The following is a 26,703-nucleotide window of genomic DNA, read 5'->3' as shown; positions in this document are numbered from 1 at the left end:
AATCAAGACTTAAGTTGTTGATCTTGTTTCAGTTGTATATATTTTTAATATTTGCTAGTGTTTATTTTGATAATTTACTTTACATGTTAACTAATTTAGAAATAATTTCTTCACTTATTTTAATGTTTTCTTCTTCCTTTTGAATTTTAATTTTTTTTAAATTTTAATTGAAATATGATAATTCAAAATTTAAAAATTACAACCCATGGGCAGGAGAAATGTAAGGAGATGTGTAGCCTCTGTCTTGGGATTGTTTTTCTTCTCTGTTATGTTTGGAGTGCACTTAACATCCTTTCAACAAGTTCATTATTGCTTTTTTCAGTCTGTCTTCATAGCTCTGGCAATTACAGTAAACAACATTTTCAACACAGGTCCAGCATACACGTAACTCTGAAGAGTTAGGCCATGGTGGACTTTGTTATGAATGATGATGCAGAGGAAGGACATGTACCGTGCAAGGCTTGTTTTCAGCCTGCTGCAGTTAAAGTTGACACAGAAAATAAGCATAATTTCCTTACTAATGACCCGTCATAGAATGAAATAAACTCAAAATGAAAAAAATTCAATTGAAGTCTCTGGCCTGAAGTTCAGGTTTATAGGATTCGTGGTTAGAGACTGATGTAAAAAAGATACATAGAAAGCAGGAACAAATAGTACAACTTGTTCATGAAGGCCTGAGAGCAAGGTCCCTACATTTTGTATTTGTGAGTAATTTTCCAGCGTTGTGCTGTTCTCCATACAAATACATCAATCAGGAGAAAGATAAAATTCAATAAGTTTTTTATGAGGAATACTGAGCATTCATTTATATATGTCTATTGCTTTCACTATTTCAAGTGTATTTCATCTTTTCCTTTTCTTTGGTCTTGAACTTATTTTTGTGTTTGATTCTTTAACTGCTATTGGAAAATTTATCAGAATGGATAATAAAAGTCTCTTCTGCATGCTTCTTCTCAGACTCTCATAATGCCTGTTCTATATGTTTTCCCAGTCTTCTTTTCCATAATCACTTTGAGAAACAAAAAATACAATATCCCAAAGCATGCAGACCCCATGAAAAGAGCTGTGTTTATAGAATCACAGAATTCTTTGAGTTGGAAGGGACCCTTAAAGCTCATGAATTCCAACTCTCCTGCAATGAACAGGGACGCCTACAGCTCAGCCAGTTTGCTCAGAGCCCTGCCCAGCCTGACCTGAAGTGTCTCCAAGGATGGGGCATCCGCCACATCTCTGGGCAACCTGTTCTGGTGCCTCACCAACCTTACTGTAAAAAGCTTCTTCTTTATATCTATATATCTGGTCTAGTATTAAATGTGGAGGTTGTGGCCCTGCATGTGACAGGGGGGTTGGAGATTCATGATCTTTGAGGTCTCTTCCAACCCTGTGATTCTGTGATTCTGTGTGATTCTGTGACTCTATATCCAGTCTAAATCTACCCTTTTTTAGCTTGGAATCATTTCCCCTTGTCCTATCACAACACATCCTGCTGAAGAGTTTGTCCCCTTCCTTCTTATAGCTCCCCTTTAGATACTGAGGGCTGCAATCAGATCTCCCCAGAGGCCTCTCTTCTCCACGCTGAACAGCCCCGGCCTTCTCAGTCTGGCCTCATAGGAATGGTGTTCCATCCCTTGGATCATTTCTGTGGCCCTCCTCTGGTCTGCACCACACAGCTCAGCATTATCTTCAGACTTGATGAGGGCGCACTTGATCCCATGGTTGATGTCATTGATTAAGGTGTTAAAGAGCACTGGTCCCAGTACTGACCCCTGAAAGACACTGCTTGTCACTTGATCACTACCTAGAGATTGAGCCGCCACTCTGTGAGTGCAATCTTGCAATCAGTTCCTCGTCCATTGAACAGTCCACCCATCAAATCTGTATCTTTCTAATTTGGAGAGAAGAGTGTTATAGGGGACCATGTCAAAGGCCTTACTGAAGTCCAGATCAATGACATCAGTGGTTCTTTCCTTGTTCTCTGACAGTCACACCATCATAGAAAGCGACAAGGTTTATTGGTCAGGCAGGAACTGCCCGTGGTGAAGTCATGCTTGTTTTCCCACATCCCTTCTTTCACATGCCTCCGAATAGCTTCCAGCATGATCTGTTCCAGGATCTTCCCCAGCACTGAGGTGATGCTGACATGCTGGTAGTTCCCTGGATCATCCTTTCTACCTTTCTTAAAAATGGGTGCTATATCACCTTTTTTCCAGTCACCGGGGACTTCACCTGACTACCATGACTTTTCAGATATTGGGAGTGGCTTAGTAATTTTATCAGCCAATTTCCTTAGTACTCTGGAATGCATCTCATTCAGACCCATATGAATGTTCATATTGCTCAGATATCTGGAAACCTGATCTTTGCATGCAGTAGAAGGGGCAATGCTCCCCCAGTTCCATCCTTCCGAACTATCTAGCCGAAGGCTGTTTGTAGAACAGTCAGCAGTGAAGGCAAAAGCGTTGTTGAATACCTCAGCCATCTCCTTGTCTGTTGTTACCAACCTGCCTATGTTGCTCACTAGGGAGGATACTTCCTTCTGGGCTTTCCACTCTTGGCTGATGTACCTGATGTGCCTTTCTTATCCTTTACACCCCTTGCCAAGTTCAGTTCCATTTGCGCCTTGGCCTTCATGACCCCATGTCTGCACAGCCTAGCAGTATCCCTATACTCCTTCCAGGTTACCTGTTCCTGCTTGCACTGCCTGTACATTTTCTTCTTGCTCTCCAGTTTGACCAGTGGGTACTCGTTCAGCCATGCTGGTCTCTTACTTTCCTTTCCTGCCTTTCTATACCTGGGAATGGAGAGCTCTTGTGCCCTAAGGAAAGCTTCCTTAAAAATCTGCCCTCTCTGCTCTGCTCCCTTAGGACAGTTTCCCAGGGGCTTTTTTGTTGACTAACTCCCTGAAGAGCTGGAAGTTGGCTTTCCTGTAAGTCTCCCGATTTTACTCTTTGCTTGTCCAGTAGCCCTCAAGAGTTTGAACTATAGTCATTGCATGGAGACTATAGCCCAGATGGTCTCCAATCCTGATGTCACCAACCAGTTCGCTTGCCCTGATGAGCAGTGTCTCGAGCAGTGCATCCTCCCTGGTGGGACAGTCTGTTACCTGGCTTAGGGAATTATCTTTGATACATTCCAGGAGCCTCCTGCATTGCCTGCAACTCACTGTGCTACTTTTCCAACAGATGGGTGGTTCAGCCTCAGGGTGGTTGAAGTCCCCCAGCAGGACAAGAGCCTGCCATCTTGATGATCCACATTTTTCATCCACCTTGCTCACCTTGTTCATCCACCTTATTTTTCACTTCTGTTGGTGCTGGGAATTGCACATTTTTAAGGAGGCACAAAATGTGCTTAGGTAAGAAATTTATCTATTCTGAAACTAAGGGTACCATTACGTGAATCTATTAACTGTTCTGGATAGTTGAATGAATTTTTGTACACTGAACTTGGCCCAGATGCTTCATATCACTATTACTTATTTATAGGTAAAATGTAAAGTGTTTTTAGAACACTTTAAAAGAAAAAGCTCATTCTTTGCTTACATGAGTTCTTTATTTAGGTCACATAAAAGGAAGGAAATGGCAATTTTATACAATATACATGAAATGCAGGTATGTGGTTCTGGCCCTGTTTCCAAAGATACCACTCCAGATTCAAGCTGCAGTGGCATTTGTAGCAAAGTAAGAAGAGGGTAACAGTTACACCAAAAGCTAGCTTCTTTTAACAAAGCTTATGTGGATTACTTCTACTACTTCCACAAATGAAGTCACTCTTGTATATGGAGATACCAGTCCTCTCCATATAATGGTTTTCTTTATTACTGAAACATAACAGGCTGTCTACTGTCCATTGATTTTTTAGTGTAAGGAAGTTAAACCAATGGAAGCTGTAGCTCTGTGCTCAGCACATAGGGTTCTCTGGCTTTTGCTCCAGCCAGGAGGATGGGGCTGGACCTGTGTTGCTCTTCTTCTTAAGGGAAGGTTTCTAAATATTGAAGCCCCTGTTTCATTAAAGCTTTGGTGAACATCCTTACGTTACTTCATCTCAGTCTCTTATATTGATATGATGCAAGGTGATGGTCTTAACTTGCACCAGGAGAGGTTCAGATTGGATATTAGGAAATGTTTCTTCTTCGAGTGCTGAAGTATTGGAACAGGCTACTCAGGGAGGTGGTGAAATCACCATCCTTGGAGGTTTTCAAGAACCATGTCAATGTAAAAGTGAGTGACACTGACATGATTCAGTGGGCATGGTGGGAAAGGGTTGACAGTTGGACTTGATGATCTTATTGGTCTTTTCCAACCTTAATGATTATATGATTCTGTGATTATTTGCTCATTTGTGCATTTTTTTTCATCCTAACAGGCCCAAAGCATAAGTTCACATCCTTATTCCTGGGAGTTTGAAACTCATGTAAATTTTAGGTGAATTTATTATTTCTGGTTTGAGACAGATTTTTACTGTGCTACTGAATAAAATCTCCAGAAGCAGAACAGAGCTGAAGATAGACAAGAATGGTTCAATCATTCTCAGTTTATCCTTGTCATAACATGTACATAACATGTAGCATGTACACGACGTGGAGTACATGATAAAGTATGTTCTTGGTGAAAGTTAAACTTAAGAAGATCCTAAAAGGGAACTATCATCTTCTTGGAAAGTTCAGGCACAAAAAAGCAGGAAAATTGAATGTTTTACAAGAAAAAGGAGCAGATGTATTTTATTTTATTTTTTTTATAAATGTAACTAGTTCTGAGGAATATTTAATTACTTAAGATGATTAGTAAGCCTGATAAAAACTAATGACTGTGGTTCGTTTTTACCTCTTTTTACTCTGCAGAGAAGATAATAATTATCTGGGCTAACTTTAGTATTATTACTCATGTTATTATGTAAAAAATAGGTTTTTTGTGCAAGAAGATTAATTCCTTTAGTAGATTTAGCACAACCTTCTATAAAATCAATGAATGTCTGTTCCTTCTATGTTACTCCCAGTTTCTATATTTCATGGCTATCTTTCATTCTGTTTCTGGTTTATTCAAAAGGAAAGAATGTGAAAAAGTAATTCTATGGTACTACATATATTACGTATAATTATAGTATTACAATTTGGTAAAGTATTTTTGTATGAGAACTCTGAGGTTTATGTGGTTTGAGGAATTGGAAAACCCCTGAAAATGATTTATCCATCAATGGCCAAAGGACTTTGAAAACAAGACAACAAGCCTGGTTAATTTTCTGAAGTCCTTTTTAAGTACCATAAAAATGTTGCATCAGTTAAGTGATATTCACTGGAGTATTTATACTTTCTAAAATCATTTGACAAGATTCTTTGCTGGAGATTGTAAACTGAAGTGGTGTCAAGTGAAAGATGAAGTAGGATATTGGCTAATTCCCAGGAACCAAAGAACAACCATAGATGGATCGTTGCATAATGGGAAGGGACTAAGAATGGAGTAATCCAGCAGCCTATTCATGCAGGAAGAGAAATTTATTATACTGCTGGCTTCTTGTCTTGTAGGTGAAAGACAGCTGGAAGAGCAGTAATACCACGGAAAGGAGAGGCAAATAGTCTCCAGCATCCTGAAAAAAAATCATACCATATGTTCTGGGAATGCAAACATATCCTCTATATTCTAAGAATCAGAAATTGAAATGGTTGCTGATCTTGTTTTTTTTGTAAACCAAAAATTCAGTCTGGTTTGGATTATCCTCTCATTTTGGATAAATCCTCTACATTTCATTTTTATATTTAAAAGAGATTTTGAACCCAGATTACCTGGAAAGGTAGTTGTCTATCTGCCAGAATTTGGTGCACCTTCTTGCATTTTGTGTATCCTGTTCCCTGTACATATTCCACATGGAAGATCAAATGAGGCTGTCCTTGCAGTATGTTCTAACCCAGCTGTTTGTTATCAACATCCATCTTTTAAGCTCAGACTCTGTAAAGTGCAGCCAATTTCTGTCCGAGAGTGCTTTCATTTTACAGATAGCAAACAGACAACCCAGAGGATTGGGAAGAATTATTGCATTATCTTTCATTTTCTATTCCAGTATTTAAATTTTATTGTATATGATTAATTCCAGGCATTTTATAAATATCTGCTGGCAAGTTTTCAGTACAGAGATAGTAGGCAATTGTTCTCTCTAAAGAGGGTTAATTTAAAAATTAATGAAGGAGAAGTTAAGAAGGTCCTTGGGGAGAAGCATTTCAAAAATGAGGTTAGTGATCACATATGTCAGTAAGCTGAGTTTTTTTCATTAGAAAAATCAAAGCAGAATGGATATAAATGATGATAAGAGGTAAAGGTACAATCAAACTAAAGAGGAGCAATGTTAGCAAGAGTGTGAAGTTCCTTTGATTTTAAAATATTTTCTTGAATGTGCCAGCTTTACAAGCTGTGGCAGAATTAATCTTAAAATGACAAATTCCACTGTTATCAGAAGACTAGTACCCCAGGACATTTCTTCATATCTGAGGCAAAACTTAAATACATTTTTCCCTGGCACTGCTTTAATTTTCTGTTCTTTCACCTTTCCATTTTTTGTTGATGATATTCAACAAGGACTGTTTCTTGTCCCTCTGTGCAGTCTCCCCCAAATCTGCCTATTCTAGCAAGCAAACAGAAATACTACATGAAATGCTGTTACTAAAGGCTGGTAAGTAAAGTTTGTCCATCATTTCCCGAATTTGCTACCTGTAGTGTCCAGCTGTGGTCATCTACTGTCATGTACCCTGCACTGGCATTTTGCTGGAGCTCATAGTTACATAACTCAACTTCAGGAAACTCTTTCTTTTGCCCATCCTCTTTGTTTTAGGCATAGAGAATATGAAAAGGCCAATACTGATAGCGTTGCTCCTCTTACTGCAGACAGCCTGGAACTATAGGAAGGATTTGAGTTTTCCTACCTTTACTTCAAAGTCGACCAATCTCAGCAGTATTAAGACTTATAAGTTGTAAAGAGCTATTCAAGAGGATTAAATGTACCTTATGTAGATGGATCTTGTAGATCTGTTTTGTTTCATTAATGTCAAAATATGCTATGTAAAGTATGTTTGGTACAGTATTACATATGCAATTCAGAAGATGCCAACTAGTTTTAGAAAAAGGTTCTGAGCTATGACCCCTGATACTTTAAAGGTCTTGAATTCCAATCTGGACTCCTTGGAGAGCACATTGGAAAATCTGCTTCAACAGTATTGCTTACTGTTATTGACTTTTATAGATACTATTACAGATCATCAGATCTATAATCATCAGTCTTATGTTAATGGTTTTCTCCAGATACGGTTTTGCAAAGGCAAAAAGGGTTAGATGTGCAGAATGTCAGATGGCAAGGAAGTGAATCAGTATTGCTTTAGAGTTTATAGGCTGTTGCTGACACTCTAAGAGCTAATACCACTGAACTTTCACATTTCAACTCTGGAATTTGCTAATGAAGAACACTGTGCTGCTACAGAGCTAATCAATTAGGGGCTGATATCCCTGTCTCTCTGATACGTTTTATTCAGATGTTAATGTCTATTGAAGCTGCTGTTTAATTTCAGGCATTAGAAAGGAGTCTAAATCAAGATCAGCTGTATGAACACCATGGTCCTTCAAATTTTAAAGAAAAATTGCATCTCAGGCCAGCTACCAGTGCTTATAGTCATTTGTACTAATTTCTTCACTGTTCATTTCTTTTAGACATGAAATTGTTTTAGAAACACGAATATAATAAGTATAAATTGCCACTATACTAAATTTTATTCCATTTATCTATGATAGATTGTGGCTTTACATGGAAAAGCATTGCAAATATAATTTTGTCTCTAATATATATGCATACATTCAGTTGCCTAATTTAACATCTTTATCCATACGCAAGCCTTTAAAATATCCATTCAGAAGAGGTGTTTTATTAATTTATGCTGTTACAGCATGCACACATGTATGTGATACTTACAAATATTAAAATTAATGAGCTAAATCTCAAGCTATGCTAAATCCTGGTCAGAGAACAAGAAAAGAAACCGTCCCTTAAAGAGATCCTTGTGCCTTTCATGTTTGTGAGGCATCCAAATGAAAGTTGCTTACCTCTTAAGGTAAAGGATTCAAAAAACAGACTTTTTTGTTCTACCTGTGGTTCAAGAAAACCTTGTGAATCACTAATAATGATTATGAATATGTTCATATATATGTATATATACACATGCTGTTTATGTTACAGACCTCACTGTATCTTGTCTCCAACTGGGGCCAAAAGCACATGCCAAGGGAAGATGATGACAGTAGTAAACACAACAAGACATATTTTCATCATTTCCTGCTGTTTACTGCTGAAAAGCTTCAGAAGCAGTATGCTTAATAACAGTGGTGGATTTCTGTTCTCTACATTTGCCCAGTTGCCCCTTGAGCCTATTGTAAACTTAGCACCTTCAGTTTTGTGTGGTGGGTTCCACATAATAACTGTACAATGTGAATCCTTTTGCTTGTTTTCAACCAATTATCTGCTAATTTCACTTACTGCTCAATTTTCTTTAATTTACTTTGTAGGGAGAGTCACAGTCTCAGCTTGTGCTTGGAAAATAAGTATGCAGTATAACTCGTCATCAGCTGTCTCTCCAGTGCTATTTAAAAACATGCCTACGGTGTGGTCAAAATAAAAACAGACATGACAGAAGGAAAATACATACTATGGAACTGCACTGTTGAGTTGCCAGAAGTTTAAATCTGTTTTTGTGTCAGTTCAACAGCATATGCTCTCTAGAGGGAAGGTTTTTCTATAAATGGGGCTTTGCTCTTTCCAGTCTCCTGATCATTCTCGTGGATTCTCAGTAGCAGAGTTCTGTAGTTGCCTTAAGCTGAAGCAGGGATCTAAGCAAAAGCAGTCCTTAGGGTAGGAAATCAGCAAAGGGAATTGCTCATCATTCGCAGACTGTGGAAAGTAAGCTGATAGTGAATAACTTTCCACTGAGAAAAATCCTAGTCCTTCTGGACTTACTGATTTCAACCTGTTTTCTGCTACGTGAATCAGAACACTAAACTTGAGATATAATTCCTTTCAAGTTTCAGCGCAGACTTAAATAAGAGCAATATATCCAGGTTTGGTTTATGCAGCTGTGATGTGGGCACTTGATAGAAAATATCCATAAGAGATTACATTATCTATTCTGCTTTTCATCTGTCTTCTAGATAATTTTCTTTTCATTTCACTATCATCATAGATAGATCATCATTGATTAATGAATATAAAATATTGCTGCTTTTTTTTTTTTTTTTTTTTGGTATTGTGCTCATGTCAACAAATAGCGCACACAGTCTGAATGCAGTGCAAAGCAAAACAGGCTATTGCAGTGAATTAAGCAATGTGACAAACAGTAGTTTTTGAGGTACAGATCAGTATAAGTGTAGATCTTTGTATTCATAGATTTCCATATATTGCAGCATGACTTTCATATAATCATAGAATGGCTTAGGTTGGAAGGGACCTTGAAGATCATCTAGCCCCTGCTGTGGGCTGGTTGCCCCCCACCAGATCAGGCAGCCCAGAGCCCCATCCAGCCTGACTTTGAACACTTCCGGGGGGGGGGGGGCATCACAGGTTCTCTGGGCAGCCTGGCCAGTGCCTCTGAGTAAGGAATTTTTCTTTACTATCCATCTTGAATCTTACCATCTAACCTAAATTTCTGCTCTTTTGGTTTAAAGCCATTCCTCCTTGCCCTATCACTAACAGTCCAAGTAAAAGTCGGTTGTGCTCCTGCTTATAAGCTCCCTTCAAGGCAGCACAACTGGAAGGCTGCATAGAAGTCTCCCCAGAGCCTTCTCTTCTCCAGTTTGCACAAGCCCAGCTCCCTCAGCCTGTCTTCATAAGAGTGGCCCTCCCATGGACCCAACTTTAACAATTACTGTCACCAAAGGGATCAAGCCTCTCTCTCTGCTTGCTCTCCATCACTTATTCCTTGTCCTCCCACCTCCTCTTACCATGGACCAACACAAGTGTTTCCATCTATATGATAAATTGGGTTGAGGAGCTGGGCTTAATGTAACCATTTTATTCAGAAATACCATCCTTTGGTTAAGCTCCTTGGTTCAGGTCAGCCTGGAGTTGTTCCAGCACTTACATCACCATAGCAAATGACATGGTACTGGAGCAGCAATGAGCAGAGGAGGGAGTGTTTCTGCAAGAATATGCATGAAACAAAATCCTGACCTAATCCACTAGGCAGCAAAACTGCTGCATCAAGTAGATTATAATGGTGTAGGAATTAAGCTGTTTAATTGAATAGAAATCAGTTTTAAACTTTTAAAACAAACAAATAAATAAAACCGTTGTATTTGTCCCTTTGTCTTCGTGGGATCAGTATCTAATGTTAACCAGGTTTCTGAAACACAGAACATTGTCAGTAATTTATATTTTGAAAGTCAGTTTCTCTTTAAGAAATCTTCAAGGTTCCATAAGGGGCGTACCAAGATCAACTTGGTGTGTAAAATAGAAGTTTGCTTCATTTCTACCCAGTTTTAACATTGGTACGAGTATCCATGCTCTATTTTAAGTGCTTTTATTTATAACCAGTGGGACACAGATCTCAGGCTCGTATTCCTTGGTAGCACAACATTCCAGAGAGCTGTATGAGGGATATCTTGTTGATGTCTGCTGCTTCATTACTAATGTAATAATGTTTTGTTTATGGAGGCATGTTTGTCACAGAGAACAGCTGTGTTTGTGTTACAGCCATTCTATTAATCGCTATCGTTCTAACTGGACAACGCTTAAGCTTCATTTTAAAAAGCAGCATGGACCATTACCATAAGTGAATTTAGTGCCTAAGTCTACAATTCATCAGGAATAATATTATGATAGCAATAATCAAATGATAGTAATAGGAAAAAATGACATTAGGGGAGTTTGGGGAATTTCAGTGCTTGACCTAATTAGTGAACTGATCAGTGGTCTCATATTTAGGTAAACAAATGGATCTTGAATAACCATCCCAGATGAAGTCAGATACTGGGCTTTTAGACTGCTAACTTCAGTAGCTTATTAACACAGGAATTCCAATGATATCTGGGGAAAAGAATAAGAAGCTTGCTTGAAGTGGTAAACCATGTTGCAGTTGTTATCTAAAATAGTCTTCTGCGACAACAGCTACTGATAGTCTACTCCTGATGAGGTGAGTAATGAAAACTGATAACTCACCAGAGGCAGCACAACTGGCTGCTTCCCTACCTGTGTACTGTACAACAGTAGTAGTTCCATAAAATGCAAGTTTTGAGGTGGGCAGCAAGCTCATGCCCAGGTGACCAAAGGATAAATTTCTCAAAGGATAAATAGCTTTTCAGCGCTTACACAGTGAGCCTCAGAAAGAACCATCAGCCTCAGTGACAAAGCTAGCCACCGCCTGGCTGACTGAGAGGAAACAACACAAGATGTTTACGAGCATACAAGCTCAGATAGACCTATGGAGATTGTTTAAGGCCCAACTCCTAAGGCATACAAGTACCTTTAGAATCACAGAGTCTCTTATTTACTCTGAGAATAGCCCTGGATAAGACTGTAAAAATAGATAAAGAATTTAAACTATCCCTTGAAATAAGTTTATATTGGGCTAGTTCTACAAAACACATGGCAGTGAAGTCTGTGAAACACTCATACCTTAGGTGTTTTATGTAAGAAACACAAACCAGGTAGCAATATAGCCAGTTGTGAAATTTATTTTAAAGTCATACTTTATATTTAATTGACTTTTAATGTTTTTTTCCAGTCTTTTAGCTAAAATACTAGTTTTAATTTGAATAATTATAACTATTTGATTGTAGTTTTACTGTTGTCTAGTATTGCTGAAACCAAAGAATTTTGGACTGACTCTCCCAAGGAGTAGGAGATATAGAAAAAATTATGTGGTGAAGCTTCAAAAGCTACTTCCAAGGAAACACATAAGGAAGTTGGTGCTGTGAAATTTTATTGGGAAGCTATGAATGTTGGGGACTGATGTTATCAAGTTCCAGGCTTAGTAAGGAGTTCCCTCTGGTGGGCACATACCCTCTGCGAGAAAATTTTCTAAAAAAACTACTTCCTAGCAACTGTCACAGTGATACTAAGCAATTGCACTTAAAGTGCATTTTGAAGTTTGAATTCATTCTGCATTCTACAAAAATATTTCCGTAGAAATGTGTTAGTATAAAGGATGCAGGTTAGCAGAAATAAATACAATTCCGAGCAAGATCATCAAGTACTGGATGATAACAGTTCAGATTTTCAGCAGTGACCTTAAAATTAAACTTCAAATCTTATATGTAATGTCCAGTCTTATTGTTAAAAGTTTCCAGCAGCCAATATGAAAGTATCTGTGTCCTCAGGTACAACAGTATTTTCAGTCCTACAAAAGCAGTTCTGTGGCAGTCTTCTGAAGCTTAAAATTACGCTAATCCCAAAATGAAAGAGTGATAAAAGGCACTCCACACTAAGCACTCTCAACTCCATTCTAGGTGTCATCTGTCGTGTTATACCAGCTTACAGTGTTAATAATCTGTTGTTTTCTTTGCCTTCCGAGTATAGTATACAGCAGGTTCTGGGATGGTAAAGGACTTGTTTATCTCCTTTTCTTTGCTTAGGAAGGAATATGAATTCCATTTCTTCATTTGAAATCTACAGGAAGCAGAGTTCTTTAACCATTTATTTGTTGTTTCTGATAAATCTCCTTCAAGCAGATTCAGTTGCAGTTTTCCAGATTGCTTTTCCTCTTTGGACCATTTTTTCTGCAGACACTATTTTCTTACTTATCTCCTTAAACTTTTCTATTCGTTTGTCTTTCTCTTTTCAGTGATGAGCAGCTGCTGCATTATTGAATAAGCCACCAGTTTTATTGGTGGAGAATGATAAATGAAATGAGGAGCCTAGGAAATGGTTCCTTGGCCTATGCTGTGTGCATTCTCTCCATCAGACAAATAAGTAGTCATTGAATTGCTTTCGAGGGGAGAGAGGAATATCTCCTGCTGTTCCCTGAAGAAAATGTTAATCAGACCATTACCCTTCCAGCTTCACAAGCAACAGATGAACTTTTAACCAGGCTGTGGACAGCAGAATCCTCTTCAGAATCAGATTGTTTTTAACTACTTCTGTGTAAAAGTATTTGTACGACATAATAAATCAGCTCAAGAAAACACTTTTCAGTTGTACTTAAGTAAAAACCTATGGCAGTGCAGGTCCCGAAATATCAGGGAAGTCCCAGAGGATGCATCAATTTCTACTGTAACTTCAGAAAACACTTCTAAAGGCAAAGGTGACATAGTTCATTTTTGGTGTTGGTTGTGTATCTTCTGATTTTAAAAAAAGTTTGCCAAGACTTAGAAATAAATCTTATTTGTACCCTTCAAGTGCTGCAAAATAAAATATTTAAGGGATGATCGCTGTGAGCTTTTCCCACTTCTACTCATTTCTGCTGCAGTCACTGTCATTGGTTATTTGGAATATTTTCTGTAAGTCTCCACAGATAGTTTTGAATTGTTATTTACAGAGCACTTCAGCTCTACCCACTTATATTTTAGCACCTGCTTCTGAGGCATATGGGGGAACTTTGAATCTTTATATCAGTGTGGATATGTATTACAAAATTACATATTATCTTACATAACGGATTTTTTATGTATGTTATATATATATATATATATATATATAATTAAGAAATATTAAAGAATAGAATATCCAAGTAATCCTCTCTTCTATAAATAAGCTTGTTCCTTCTTACCAACAAGTTTTGGGGTCTTCAGGGCTGCAGGACACTTAGCAATCTTAGATCTGAATAGATATCCCCTTCTTTTACACTATAATTTGAACATTATCTTCCTGCAGTCCTCTCTAGACCAAACAAAGCCTGCTCATCCTTCATTTCACATCTTCCAGACTCTTGATCAGTTCTGTTGTCATCTGCTAGACCACTTGGTTGTTTTTGAAATGTAGGGCCTACTCATTACTACAAGACTGTGTAATCCCAATGTAATTTCATATCTGTTCCTTTCAGGCTAACCCAGGCCAATCCCATATTTTAGTGTACACTTGCTTATTCTTACTTAGGGATAAAAATTTTCACTTAATGTCAAATTGCATGGTATTATTTTAGACCATTTCTTTTCAGATACATTTATAACCCTAACCTTGCTTTCCTCCTGTTTTTGATTCCTCTCAGTATGAACATTTGAAATTTGAAGATTCTACTCTATCATACACAAAACTTAATGAAAATAACTAAATAGGATCTAAGATTTTCTGAGCAACTTGTCTTTATAACCTTGGATTGATAACTACAATTTTCCAACTGTTCAGCTCCTTCTTCAAAGTTTCATTCAACCTCTTTCTTTAGTTTGCATTTAAAATGTTATGGGTGACAACAACAACAAAAGTCTTACTAAAGGCCTGCAGTGTATGTATGGATCTTGTTTGATTCGAGTTTTCTGAAATCTTCCCCAGATAGGTGGACGGGAGTTGATTACTGTGTTTTGAACATTGTTTCAGCCAGGTGCTTGAGCTTCAACAAGCAGTGTGTACTATTCTCAGGTTTAGTAATTGGCCATTTTTCAAAATTCTTGAGCTTTAAGACGTAGAGAAACCTGTGATTAAGCCAGAGTGACAACATGCTGTACTGCCTCCTTTCTCTCTACTTTTAGAGTATTTATGATTTCAATATATCTCTTTAGGATGCTGCTGGCAGTTGTAACTCCTTTTATTCTTCAGCCATGCTTCAAGGCTGTGTTACACAAGAATACTTCTATTTTCTCTTAATGAAAACTACAGCCATTATGTCTGCTTATGCATGAGTGTACTTACGTTAATGGCTTCACTACAGTCTCTCTTACTAAAATTTAGTTATAAGACAAAAGCATAAAGGGATGATGACTCCACCACTTCCCTGGGTAGCCTGTTCCAGTGCCTTCCAACTCTTTTGGAGAAGAAATTTTTCCTAATTTTTCCTTAACCTCCCCTAGTGCAAATCAAAACCATTCCCTCTAGTCCTACCACTACTTATGCAGGAGAAGAGGCCAACCCCACCTCACCATAACTTCCCTTAAGGTAGTTGTAGAGAGCGATAAGGTTTCCCCTGAGCCTCATCTTCTCTAGGAGGAGACTAGGACTAAACAATCTCAGTTCCCTCCCCATAAGACTTGTGCTCCAGACCCCTCAGCAGCTTTATTACCCTTCCCTGTACATGCTCCAGGGCCTCAATATCTTTCCTTAATGAGGGACCCCAAACTGAACACAGCGCTTGAGTGCAGCCTCACGAGGGCCGAGTACGGAGGGATGATCATCTCCCCGCTCCTGCTGGCTGCACTTTTTCTGATATAAGTCAGGATATCATTGACCTTCTTGGCTACCTGGGCATGCTGCTGGCTCATGTTTAGCTGAGTGATTAATCTAACACCTCCAGGTCCATGTCTTCCACACAGTCTTCCACCCACTCTGCCCCAAGGCTGTAGCATTGCCTGGGGTTGTTGTGGCCAAGGTGCAGAACTTGGCTTTCCTAAGAAGCTATATACTATTTCTCCAGAGCTAATACATTTTTGAAAGTAAAGCCAAACCACAAGCTTAAATGAGTTAGCAGAGTACTCTTAAACAGTACCTAGTGCAAAAGAAAAGGAGGAGTCTAAACTCTCACCACTCAAACGCTCGTTCAGCCTTTATTTACTGCTACAGATTCTCCTAAAAACCTTTTTACTTTGGATTAGGGTGCTGGATATGCTCAAAAGTTTTTCCATTCCCAAACTTTCCCATCTCCACAGCTCTTCATTGTGAAAGTCAGTGTCCTTGGACAGAGCTGAGGTTTGAAATAGGATCTTTTGACACAGTTCTTTCAGTTCATAAATCAGACTCTCACTTCCCAACAGCTGATTAAGGAAAACCTGCAAAGGCAGGAGACTTATCTCTGGCACCAGAAGAGTCATTAATGCCCAGGTGGTTTCTGGGATATAAATGCACCAGTGAGATAATTAACGATGTACATTTTAACACAAAATGGTTGCTGATCGTTTTACTGTGAACACTGACAAATGGGGTTACTGTATAGTTTTGTTCTGTAGTAAGTGCAATGTATGGATGTAGCAGGAAGTGGGATTAGCTTGATTTAGCTAAACAAAATAAAGATTGAATGCATGCATGATTGCTATGAATTTGAGTGTTGCAAGTAAACATTGTCAGGTGAAATTGCTACTTAATTTGAAAGGCAATTCTGATTTACAAACTAAATCAGATAAATTTAAGGTGGCCAATTATTCAATTTAGATTGAAAATTAGATGAATATTTCTGAGAGAACAATCAAATTCTGTGTTAGTTTTTTATTGAGACTAGTGAGAGAAAAGAAAATCCCAGCAATAAATTGACTTCTTTTAAGTCAGAGCCATTAAGTCAGAGTCATATTTACAGGAACCATTTGAGATGATATCTATGCTTGTAAGGGGCTTGCCTCCATGATCCTTTGGTGCTCCATGTTCCTACTAAATTGAAGAAGACCTTAACTTAATCTAATCTAATTTTCTCTCTTTTTGTAGAGAATAAATCCACATGACTGATTTGTAGGAGTTGCTATGAAGTTAGAAGTTAGATGACTTGAATGTGATCCAGTATAATTCACAAAATCTACTTTATTATGCTCTAAGTGGAAAATGCAATAGAGACTATATGACCTCTACTGCTCTTTTGTGTTTTATTTCTTATTTTGTGGAACTCCTTCCTGTAATATGGTATCCAAAATGGTGCAAGTATTACAGTTTGGTCTTGCTGGCTCTTAGTAATATGTTAGTACAGTCATTTTGACTACATTGCTGCTAGAGTGCATTAATTATGTGTTGCAGCCAGCAGTTTGTAAAGGCTGAGATTTCATGCTACTTTAAGAATAATGTGGCTAATGGGTCATAACACAGGTAACTTTTTGTTTTCTTTTGACTGAATGAGAAGATGCCAGTAATGGTAAAATAAATATACTATTCTGGATCAAGTTCCTCTCCTTGCCTTTGGAGGCAACCAAGTATTTTATACCTTTATTAACAAACTCCCCAATTAATATTTATGGTGTGTATCTAATTAAACAGAAATTCTGAAGTAGAATTATTTGCTTTGCCTGTTGCAAGTAAACATATTTATAGTGTTGTACTGCGAAAACCAGTTCTAATTATAGAGCCTTAATTTTAATTAACTGTAATTGCAAATGAGCAAAATGGGAATTTTGGTTCATATGTATAAAATATATTGGTTGAGGGAAAAACTACACTGAAATTCTAGAGCTCAGCATCAAAGATATGCTACAGCAAACAGTACAGTATTCTATTTCGGTCTGTAATAAGTGCTATGCCAGAAGATGAGCTTCTCCCTAGGGAATGTATGTGCTAATTTTTCCATTTAAGCAGAGATTTTCTTATATATTTAGGCAAGGAAAGAGGAAATTATACTGGACAAAAAACCTAATTCTGAGTGTTTTTGATGGGCAATGATTACTCTTTGTTTTGATAAATCATACTGACTACGTTGCTGGAATATAAATATAATCTGTTTCTATTATTTAAGAAATGAAAGATAAAGTCAGCTAACAAACTATACTTTTTGCCGGTTAACTGAAGTTCAGTTAGCCAATCAGGAAACAAACAAATGCTAGTTTTGTTGAATTCAAGGGTTTTTCTTTTGACTTTACACAGACCCAAAGTCATCAAAATCATTTCATTATATTGGATAAGTTTTACAGAGCAGGTAAAAATACATGTTTTAAATTGTTATGGTGATTGTCATTTAGTTTAAGGTGATACTATACACTGAAGCCAATGGGGAGCTAAAAACTTGGGCACATCTGTTTCCCATGGATAAAAATTTTCCTAGTAACTGTGCACAGTCATAGCTGACAGAGAACATGATAGTGGTGATGTCTGCCAGCTCTGGATGCAAGGTTTCAGGGCTGTGGATCCAGCTGGTTTATTTGCAGTCTAGGTCAATCTTCCTCAAATGTAGGAGTGCTTCACTTTGCAACTTGGTTTATGGATCCCTGAGGTCTGAGATCAGAACAGTAAAAAGTGAAGCAGAAAAAGCATCATCTACCTGCCTTACCCGTGATGTCCTCGGTCACTAGGTCCATCACCCCATTGAACGGAGGCTCTACATGAATTCTTTAGCCCTCCTTTTGCTGCAAGCTTATACTCAGAAACTGTTTGTGCTGCTTTTTCCATACTTGATATACTGTACTCCTATAATCTGTAAAGAGAAGTTTGTGTTCTGAATCCTTTTGTAATGGTGTCTGTTTGCCTTTATTGATTGTAGGAACTGATGAGATTAGCGTCAATAAATTGAACTTAGTGTTTGTGGGCGATTCCCTTGATAGAGAATGGCACTGTGGCTTTTTGGAAGTTAGATTCATGTGTGCTTGCAGCACATATGGAAAGAATGGGAAGAAAACTGATGGAGGAAGGATTGAGGAAGATACCGTGATATGATTTGGAGGAAAATAAATACTTAGTAAAAGAGAGTTTGGATCTTCAAAATGAATTGAAGTAAAATAAGGTAAAGGAAATGTGATTGCTCTGGGAATTCGAAGGTGAGAGTTGTTGCGGTGTATCTGTCAGAAGATGGTCATCTCATCTTAGGGCCTGCAGAGGCCATGGAGAGAGAAATTGCAGCAGAGTTAGGGTAGGCACATACTGTGTGCATAACAAAATGTGTAGTAGTTGATGTGCTAATTAAAATATGTCAAATTTTTTCCTTTTCTAAATGTAAGAAATAGATCAAAGATGAGTACATGACACTTGTTACCTTACTCATTGCCCGCTTCTGCTGCCTATTGAGTTGGGCAAAACTCATGCTGAGAAAACACCTACAGTGGCTTTTACTGAACAGAGCAAAGAAGTCCTCAAGGGGTTAAAATACTGCATAGTTTCAGAACTGATTAGAAAATTTTTATTTTAAATTCGTTAGCTGGATTAGAAACTCAAACTTCTGTAATACGTAATTCTATAAAAGTGCCTTGCTGTTGCATTTCAGTTGGAGTTTTGACTCCTTAGCAAACATTGTGAAGAAGTTACATTTAATTTGAGTAATAAAACTTTCATTTATTATTGTGAAAATATTTGCATTTGTCATCAAACAACTAAGTAGAAAGGAAACTGAGCAACTGATGAGTAAACTGTTTATTTAAGTCAAGAGCTAAATTGCCCAGTGATTTCTCAGATATAGATGGAAGTTTTCACTACTTGCTACCCTGTGTCATTGGGAAAAGGCAAGGAGTTTTGTCAGAAAATATCTCCCCCTGCACCCCTTTGCATTCCAGCTTGTATTCAGAGGGGCTGGAGGTGGCTGAGCTTGGCTTCTGCGTGATGTCAAATTCAGCATTATAATTCTAGTCTCATTCAAAATATGAACTATCACACAAAATATGAACTATAACAAATAACATGCAGTTCATCTGTTTGTGTTCAAATTGGCTCTCGCAACCACCCTTAAGAAATATGGCTATGCCCAATGAGAAATCTCATGGCTAGATTAGTGCAGTTCATTAAAGCAACAGATTGCAGATTCTTTTGAATTGCCGGTGATAAATGTACTGCCTGCATAACATGTGAGGTTAACCAAGAGCTTCAGTAATATGGTCAAATGTGTTAAATGATGGAATAACTCTACAGAGATTTCTAAGTTTTCTGGAGAAGAACTCAGTGTAGCTGTGTGTGTATCTCTTCCAATAGGTGTCCCTATGCAGGAGGAAGGGAGGCTTAGCCTGTTGACTGGCCCCAGAAGCCAGTGGTGTCCTTCTGACTTGTCTGTACTTTCCCTAAAATTCCTTCTGTCTAAGGTCACTTTAATATTATTATCTTACACTGAAGTGCAGCTTAGATGACTATAGTCAAACATGCCTTTGTTTTGCAAAATTTACTCCGAGAACATGTTTTTGACAGGAAGATGGAAAACTGCTATCTGAGAGTTGACTCTGGAAAACAAGATAGTCGGTCTCTTCCAATAGTTTCATCAGTAAATAAAGTGACAGACTCTTCAGTAGGGGAAATTTTTTCTAACTGAAAGAGGGGAGGCTTAGATTGAATATAAGAAAAAAAAATTGTGATAAGGGTAGCGAGGCACGGGTAATATGTTGCTCAGGGAGGTGGTGGAAGCCTCATCCTTGGAGACATTCAAGATCAGGCTGGGTGGGTCTCCGAGCACCCCTTATCTAGCTGCAGATATTCTCATTCACTGCAGTGGAGCTGGAGTAGATGGCCTTCAACAGTTCTTTCCAATTCAGATGATTCCATGATTTTATGATCAAGTCCCCATCCCTGAAGGATGATCATGGGGTTTGACTCTATGCTGCTTTTTTTTCTTCCTAGAGTCAGCATGGAAGTCTCCCATGGTGTTTGTACACACCTAAGGTCAGATGTCGTGTAGCTTTCCTTGGAAGTTTACCTTCTCACAAGAGGTGGACCTTTCAGTAAGGGACCACCTGCAAATATTCCACATACTCTACCCTGAAACTATAGTCGCTCAAGCTTGACAATGTTTAGAAGGAGCTGGGGAGCTCACACGCAGATGTCACTGGGATTAGAGCTCTAAGGGCTCTTGAGCTGTTCACTATTTATGGGGTAAGATGGTTGACTCACAGTCGTAGTACTGAGCAAGACTGTATTAGCAGTCCTGAGCAAGGTCTGAGGCGTAACAGCCAGGCCAAAGGAGGAGGAAATAGGAAAATGAAGTGTAAGTCAAATGAGTGATTGACTACATAATATCAAAGCAATTTAAAAGAGCAATCACATTTATAGCTACATGTAACTGTTAGATAATATGTTTAAATATTTGCTATTTTGTAATAAATTGCTTTTCCAACTTCTTTTTTTTGACAGGACGGTATTCAGTTCTATGTATAAATTAATTTTGAAAGCAAGCTCTTTTATTTTTAACATATATACAAGTATTATGTATTGTAGAACTGTAGCTCAGGAAGAAGTTACATGCTCTTTATTTTTACATTTATGCTAATTTTCTCATCTTGAACTCTGTAAGCTTCCTATATTTTTCTAAACCGGTATTAAAGCTATTCCTGTTTAAAGTAATCACCTCGAACTTTTCTTTTTCTTTTTCTTTTTTTTTTTTCTTTTTTCCTGTATTTCATTAAAGGTGCAGGTTTTGACCGAATAATGCTTTATTCTTTCTGCTCATTTAGGATTTCCTCCCATGATTTTAATAACTTCTTGCATTTATAAATCATTCAACTACAGAATAAAAAAGGGCAAATCAGTATGTATCAGAAAATGTTCATTCATTAAAGTGCAGTAGAAGGAGAAAAGAATAATTAAAAAAAAACATATAATATATCTTTCTTACAATAATCTGACACAATGATACTTGGTTTTCTAAATATCTCTTAAGAATGGCAATTCACAGTTCAGTGAACTGGCATGGCATCACATTATAAAATGTCTTAAAAGCAGTACAGCCACGGTTTTTGTATCTGCTTTTTGGAAATTTGTTTTCTTTCATTAGCAAAACTTACTTTTTATTAGTTAAATTCTAAAACCAACTGATGCTAAAGTAAATTTGGTGGAACCGTTTTTCTGCAAGATACATAACTACACTCTGTATTGGTTTTCTTGTCTCTAGCTCCAGTTGATTTCACCACAAAAATATCTTTTTTTTCCAAGCATTGCACAGTTCTGATCATTTTATAAGAATTGACTATAGTTGTCTTGTTCAAAATTTTATTATTATTTCACAAAGCCTTTTTTCCAGGAAGGTGCAAGGCTCACGAAGCATCAAGCCTGGTTAAAACCCTCAACTATAACTCTACAGAGGATACATGTGTTCTGGTGGACAACAGGTTGATTGTGAGCCAGCAGTGTGCCCTTGTGGCCAGCAATGGTATCCTGGGGGTCATTAAAAAGTGTGGCCAGCATGTGGAAGAGGTGATCTTCCCCCTCTATTCTGCCTGTGCTGAGGCCACATCTGGAATGCTGTGTTCAGATCTGGGCTCCGCAGTTCAAGATGGGAAAATGTAGAGAGTCCAGGGAAGGGGCACAAAGGTGCCTAGAGGCCTGGAGCATCTGTTCAGCCTGGGGAAAAGAAAGCTGAGAGGGGATCCTATAAATGCTTTTATACATTTCTAAAGGGTAGATGGATGTTCCATCCCTTAGATCATTTCTGTGGCCTGCCTTTGGAAGCTCTCCAACAGATCCACATATTTCCTGTACTGAAGACTCCATATCTGAATGCAGTACTCCAGGTGAAATCTCACCAATGCAGAGAAGAGGGGCAGGGTCACTCCCCAACTCAGGACCTGGTGGCCACATATCTTTTCATGTAGCTGGGGATATGGTTGGCTTTATGGGCTGCGAAAGCACACTACTGGCTCCTATTGAGCTTGCCATCCACCAGTACCCCCAGGTCCTTTTCTGCAGGGCTGTGCTGTGTCCTTTTTTTCCTCCAATTTGTACTGATTGCAAGGGGCTGCCACAATCACATTGCACTTGGATTTGTTGAACCTCATGTGTTTCACCCAGGCTCACTGTTCAAGACTGCCTAGGTCTCTCTGAATGGCATTCTGTTCCTCGGGTGTTATCAACTGCACCACAGTGCTTGGTGTCATGCATAAACTTAGTGAGGGTGCACTTGATCCCACTATTTATGACCCTGCTATGTTCATGCAGTGCATGAACCTTAAATGTTATCAGATTTCCAGCCTCCCCCACCTTTTTTTTTCTCCATTTTTTCCCATAGTTGTCTTTTGTCTTTTCAGCCTACCAGCAGACTTTTATACTTCATGTTTGAACTTTTCAGGATCAGTCCTTTAGACCATACTTTCAAATCTGGGGACTCTGATGCCTATTTTCTCCTCCTAAAATGCTTGCAAGTAAGTAAAAAAAAAACAACCCTGACTTCTATTTAATGGATTTCAGTTTTGGGCATCACTATTTTTGCCAATGACAATAACATTATCATCATTTAGTTTTTATGGTTTTTTGTTTTTTTTTTTTAATGAAACTTCTCCAGAGGAGGACTTATGAACACATATATATTTTATTTTAAGATTTCTGAAAATATGGATGGAAAATTTTATACCAACGATGTAACATATCCATCTGTAATACATTAGCATATCTACCTAAGGTTTCTTTTATGCTTTGAAACCACAGGAACTGAGACAGCCCTCAAGAGCAATCTCAAGGAGTAGAAGATGAGAAGAAGAAATGTATTTTTATTCTATATTGTGACTAAGGCGTTGGGACCTTACAACCTTACCATAGTTGTACATTATTAGTACTGTCTGCATACTGAGCAATGTTATAGTTATCAATTTTGAGATATCCTACTTTCTATACCTCTAAATATCTTGCAAAGAATTGTCCTGCTCAGTTTAAGACATGGTCAATTTGAAGCATTTCCAGTGCTGCAGAGGACTGTATCTCTAAACAGAAAAGGCAAAAAGCAGGAAGGAAATTTGTAGGAAGGTTAAATATAAAACGTCTGGAAGATTTTTCTTAAAAGATATTTTGTATTGCTAATTTTTGTGAAGAAGTTTTGAGTCAGATTCAAATGATGATTTTACTTTGTTGTTTAAATACTCAAATTCATATTAATTGGTACATATTTAACGAATAAAATATTGCTTGCAATTATTTTATGAGAAATACTGAAAATGCTGAAGCGTATGTAAGCATATGTATATAAAGAATCATTAAGATACTATTCAAATATTCAAAAAGGAAAAAAGATGAAGTTGCAGTGAATATTGAGTAGATTAACAGAGTAATTTTAGGAGAGAAAATGATTTGCAGTTGAATTTCTGTTGAGGATTAGGAACTTAGTTGGCAGAGATAGTGTCATGAATTAGATTTTCTTCTTGTTAGAGAGAATGTAGGATATTTTGCCCTGAAAAAAAAAACCACAGCAGAGAATTCAGCATTCCTCAACAAGCTTAGTTTTGAAATGGTTCATTTTATGTTGTAATAATTAAATGCTTCATGAGTAAGACAAGTGAGGGATGGATTACATTTTCAGTAGTAGAACTACTTGCATTTCTGAGCTGTTGTAATGCTAGAATAATTCGGTGGCAAGCCACTAAATGAAGGAATTAATAGGAGGAGATCAACTTTCTGAACTGTAATAATGAAAAGGAAGAGGAGATGGGGAGGAACAGATGTCATACAGCACAGTAGGTGTGCTTTTATTATATAGAGTTCCAATTCATGAATGAGCAATTATTTCTAGATATTAGAAAAGGATCAGCAAGTCAGAGGAGAAGCCTAAATGTAGGTTAGATAGTTGCTGGTGTAGTAACAGCAGTAAGGATAATAAAAGCAAGTGTAGTGTGCCTGCGTGCTTTTCTGAGGCAGATGGGGTTTTGGAAAATTGCTCACTCATCCTACTGTGATATGCGATCCCACATCCCATGGCTGCTGACCCCTTTCACACTGTGACTTAGCTTCACTCTGAGCTGTGACTTAGCACAACAGACCCAGTAAAGAGCTATGAGTGAAAGGTTGCCTGAGGCCACGCAGGTTCATGTGGTGTCACTGGGACTCCTGCCAGCCGAGTAGACATGGCCTATTCTCTTTACCATGTGCTGTTGTTATCATTTGTTTCTGGATTGAAGGCAGTCATTGCACCTAAATACTATTCTTCAGGTCATCTTTGTATTTAAAATGTACATTTAAGCAATGAACTTGAGATCTGATGATAGCCAGCTGTTGCAGTGAAGTCCTTCAAAATATCTCTTCTAGAGCAAGAGTATATGTCACAAAGTGGTGCATTCGTCCAGCAAAATGTAATTTTGCCCTTCTTGAAGCAATTCTCATACTTAGCTGAATGTTTTCTGGTGAAAATATTCTTCTAATCAGAGAGTGGAGTCAACGTGTACAAATGTTATTGAAACGAGTCTTTTTGAGTTTTTTTAAGATTGAAACAAAAAGCATGAAATTACTGTGCACATTGGAGAGAAGGGTGGAATATGAAGCAACAATGAGAAGATGAGAAGTTCAAATAGGTAGAGAAGTACTAGAAAAACAGAGGAGGGTTTCTGTGTCAACTTGAAAAAGAACCTTACCTTAAAAGCTGTTACGCTACCTCTGTAATGTAAAGCAGAATTCAGCTTTGTCAGAAGTTACAGAAATAAGAAAAGAAGTATAGTTTTAAATGATGATTGAATAGCATTTTTTCTTGTTCAAAGAAAGTGTGCTCACTACTGATTCCAGAGCTGTGTGGTGATAGTAGTTACAAAACGCATCAAAGTCAGGTTTTATAATCTCTATATTGCATTAAATATACACCACAGATAAATTATTAAAAATATTTCATTTATTATTATTTAAGATCAACATGCCCTGTCATACAGCAGAATTAATACTTTCTCTGTTTCCACACAGCCGAGGCAATGAGAACAGACTCGCACTACGACGACAAACCATTCTCCGGGAGAAGGGGAGGAGACAGGCCAGTCGAGGGCCAGCATATATGTTTAATGACCACTCCACAAGTCTTTCTCTTGAGGAAGAGCGCTTCTTGGATGCAGCAGAATATGGAAATATCCCAGTGATTCGCAAAATGCTGGAAGAATGTCCCTCACTCAATGTAAATTGTGTGGACTACATGGGGCAGAATGCCTTGCAGTTAGCCGTTGCTAATGAGCACCTGGAGATCACAGAACTTTTGCTGAAAAAGGAGAACCTATCTCGGGTTGGGGATGCCTTGCTTTTGGCTATTAGCAAAGGTTATGTTCGGATAGTAGAAGCTATCCTAAACCATCCCGCATTTGCCGAAGGCAAGAGGCTTGCATTAAGTCCTAGCCAGTCAGAGCTTCAGCACGATGACTTCTATGCATATGATGAAGATGGAACACGGTTTTCTCATGATGTTACACCAATCATTCTGGCTGCTCACTGCCATGAGTATGAGATTGTCTACACTCTACTGAGAAAAGGGGCTCGGATTGATAGACCACATGACTATTTCTGCAAGTGCAGTGAATGCAACCAGAAACAAAAGCATGACTCTTTCAGCCATTCTAGGTCCAGAATCAATGCCTACAAAGGTCTGGCCAGCCCTGCTTATTTGTCCTTATCCAGTGAAGACCCCGTAATGACTGCCTTAGAGCTAAGCAATGAGCTGGCTGTGCTTGCCAACATTGAAAAAGAGTTTAAGGTGAGTAGAAGAAGATTTGATTTGACAGACACAGAATTACAAACTTCAATCAAAGATGTTTCTTCTGAACAGGAAAAGGTTGGAATCATCTTCGTAAATCAGTAGGATAATATAAAAGGTGGCATGTTTTGGTCACTTGTGCAAGCCAGATGAAATAGTTCTACTCATACACTCAATATTTTCTCATGGTTGGACTGAAAAATTTTGCTCACTTCTCACAATATTTTAGTTATTTACTAAAAGGATTATAAATGTTGTCCTTTTTTAATATGCTGATTTTCTTTTTTGTTTCTGTATATCTCTTAATCTTTTTTATTCAGTTATACTTATCATAGAATCATAAAATCATAGAATGGCTTGGGTTGGAATGGACCTTTACGATCATCTACTTCCAGCCCCCCTGCTATAGGCAGGAACATCTCCCTTTGTGTCCGTCCAGGCCCCATCCAGTCCCATCAAGCCCCATCCAGCCTGACCTTGAATGCTTCCAGGGAGAAGGCATCCACAATCTAGCTGAGCAACCTGTTCCAGTGTCTCACCACCATCACAATAAAGAATTTCTTCCTAGTATCTAGTCTAAA

At 38.1% G+C, this 26,703-nt stretch overlaps 1 protein-coding gene across 2 annotated transcripts in view; it reads left to right on the top strand.

Moving 5' to 3' along the window:
- Window positions 1-26,703, top strand: part of TRPC6 (transient receptor potential cation channel subfamily C member 6) — a gene marked incomplete at both ends in the record, with an annotated part of 91,449 nt that overhangs the window by 32,802 nt on the left and 31,944 nt on the right. Inside the window, 2 exons of one of the 2 annotated variants that reach the window (XM_079539777.1) lie at window positions 3,137-3,352; window positions 25,348-26,122. In XM_079539777.1, coding sequence (XP_079395903.1) covers window positions 3,137-3,352; window positions 25,348-26,122 — 991 coding nt within the window. The remainder of the gene's footprint in view (window positions 1-3,136; window positions 3,353-25,347; window positions 26,123-26,703) is intronic. The other variant, XM_079539778.1, reaches the window with a different exon arrangement.

Source organism: Tetrao urogallus (genome assembly GCF_951394365.1).
Source record: "Tetrao urogallus genome assembly, chromosome: 1".
In the NCBI taxonomy this organism is placed as follows: Eukaryota; Metazoa; Chordata; class Aves; order Galliformes; family Phasianidae; genus Tetrao; species Tetrao urogallus.
Note: the sequence above shows the minus strand (reverse complement) of the source record. Positions and strands in the feature narration are given on the sequence as shown.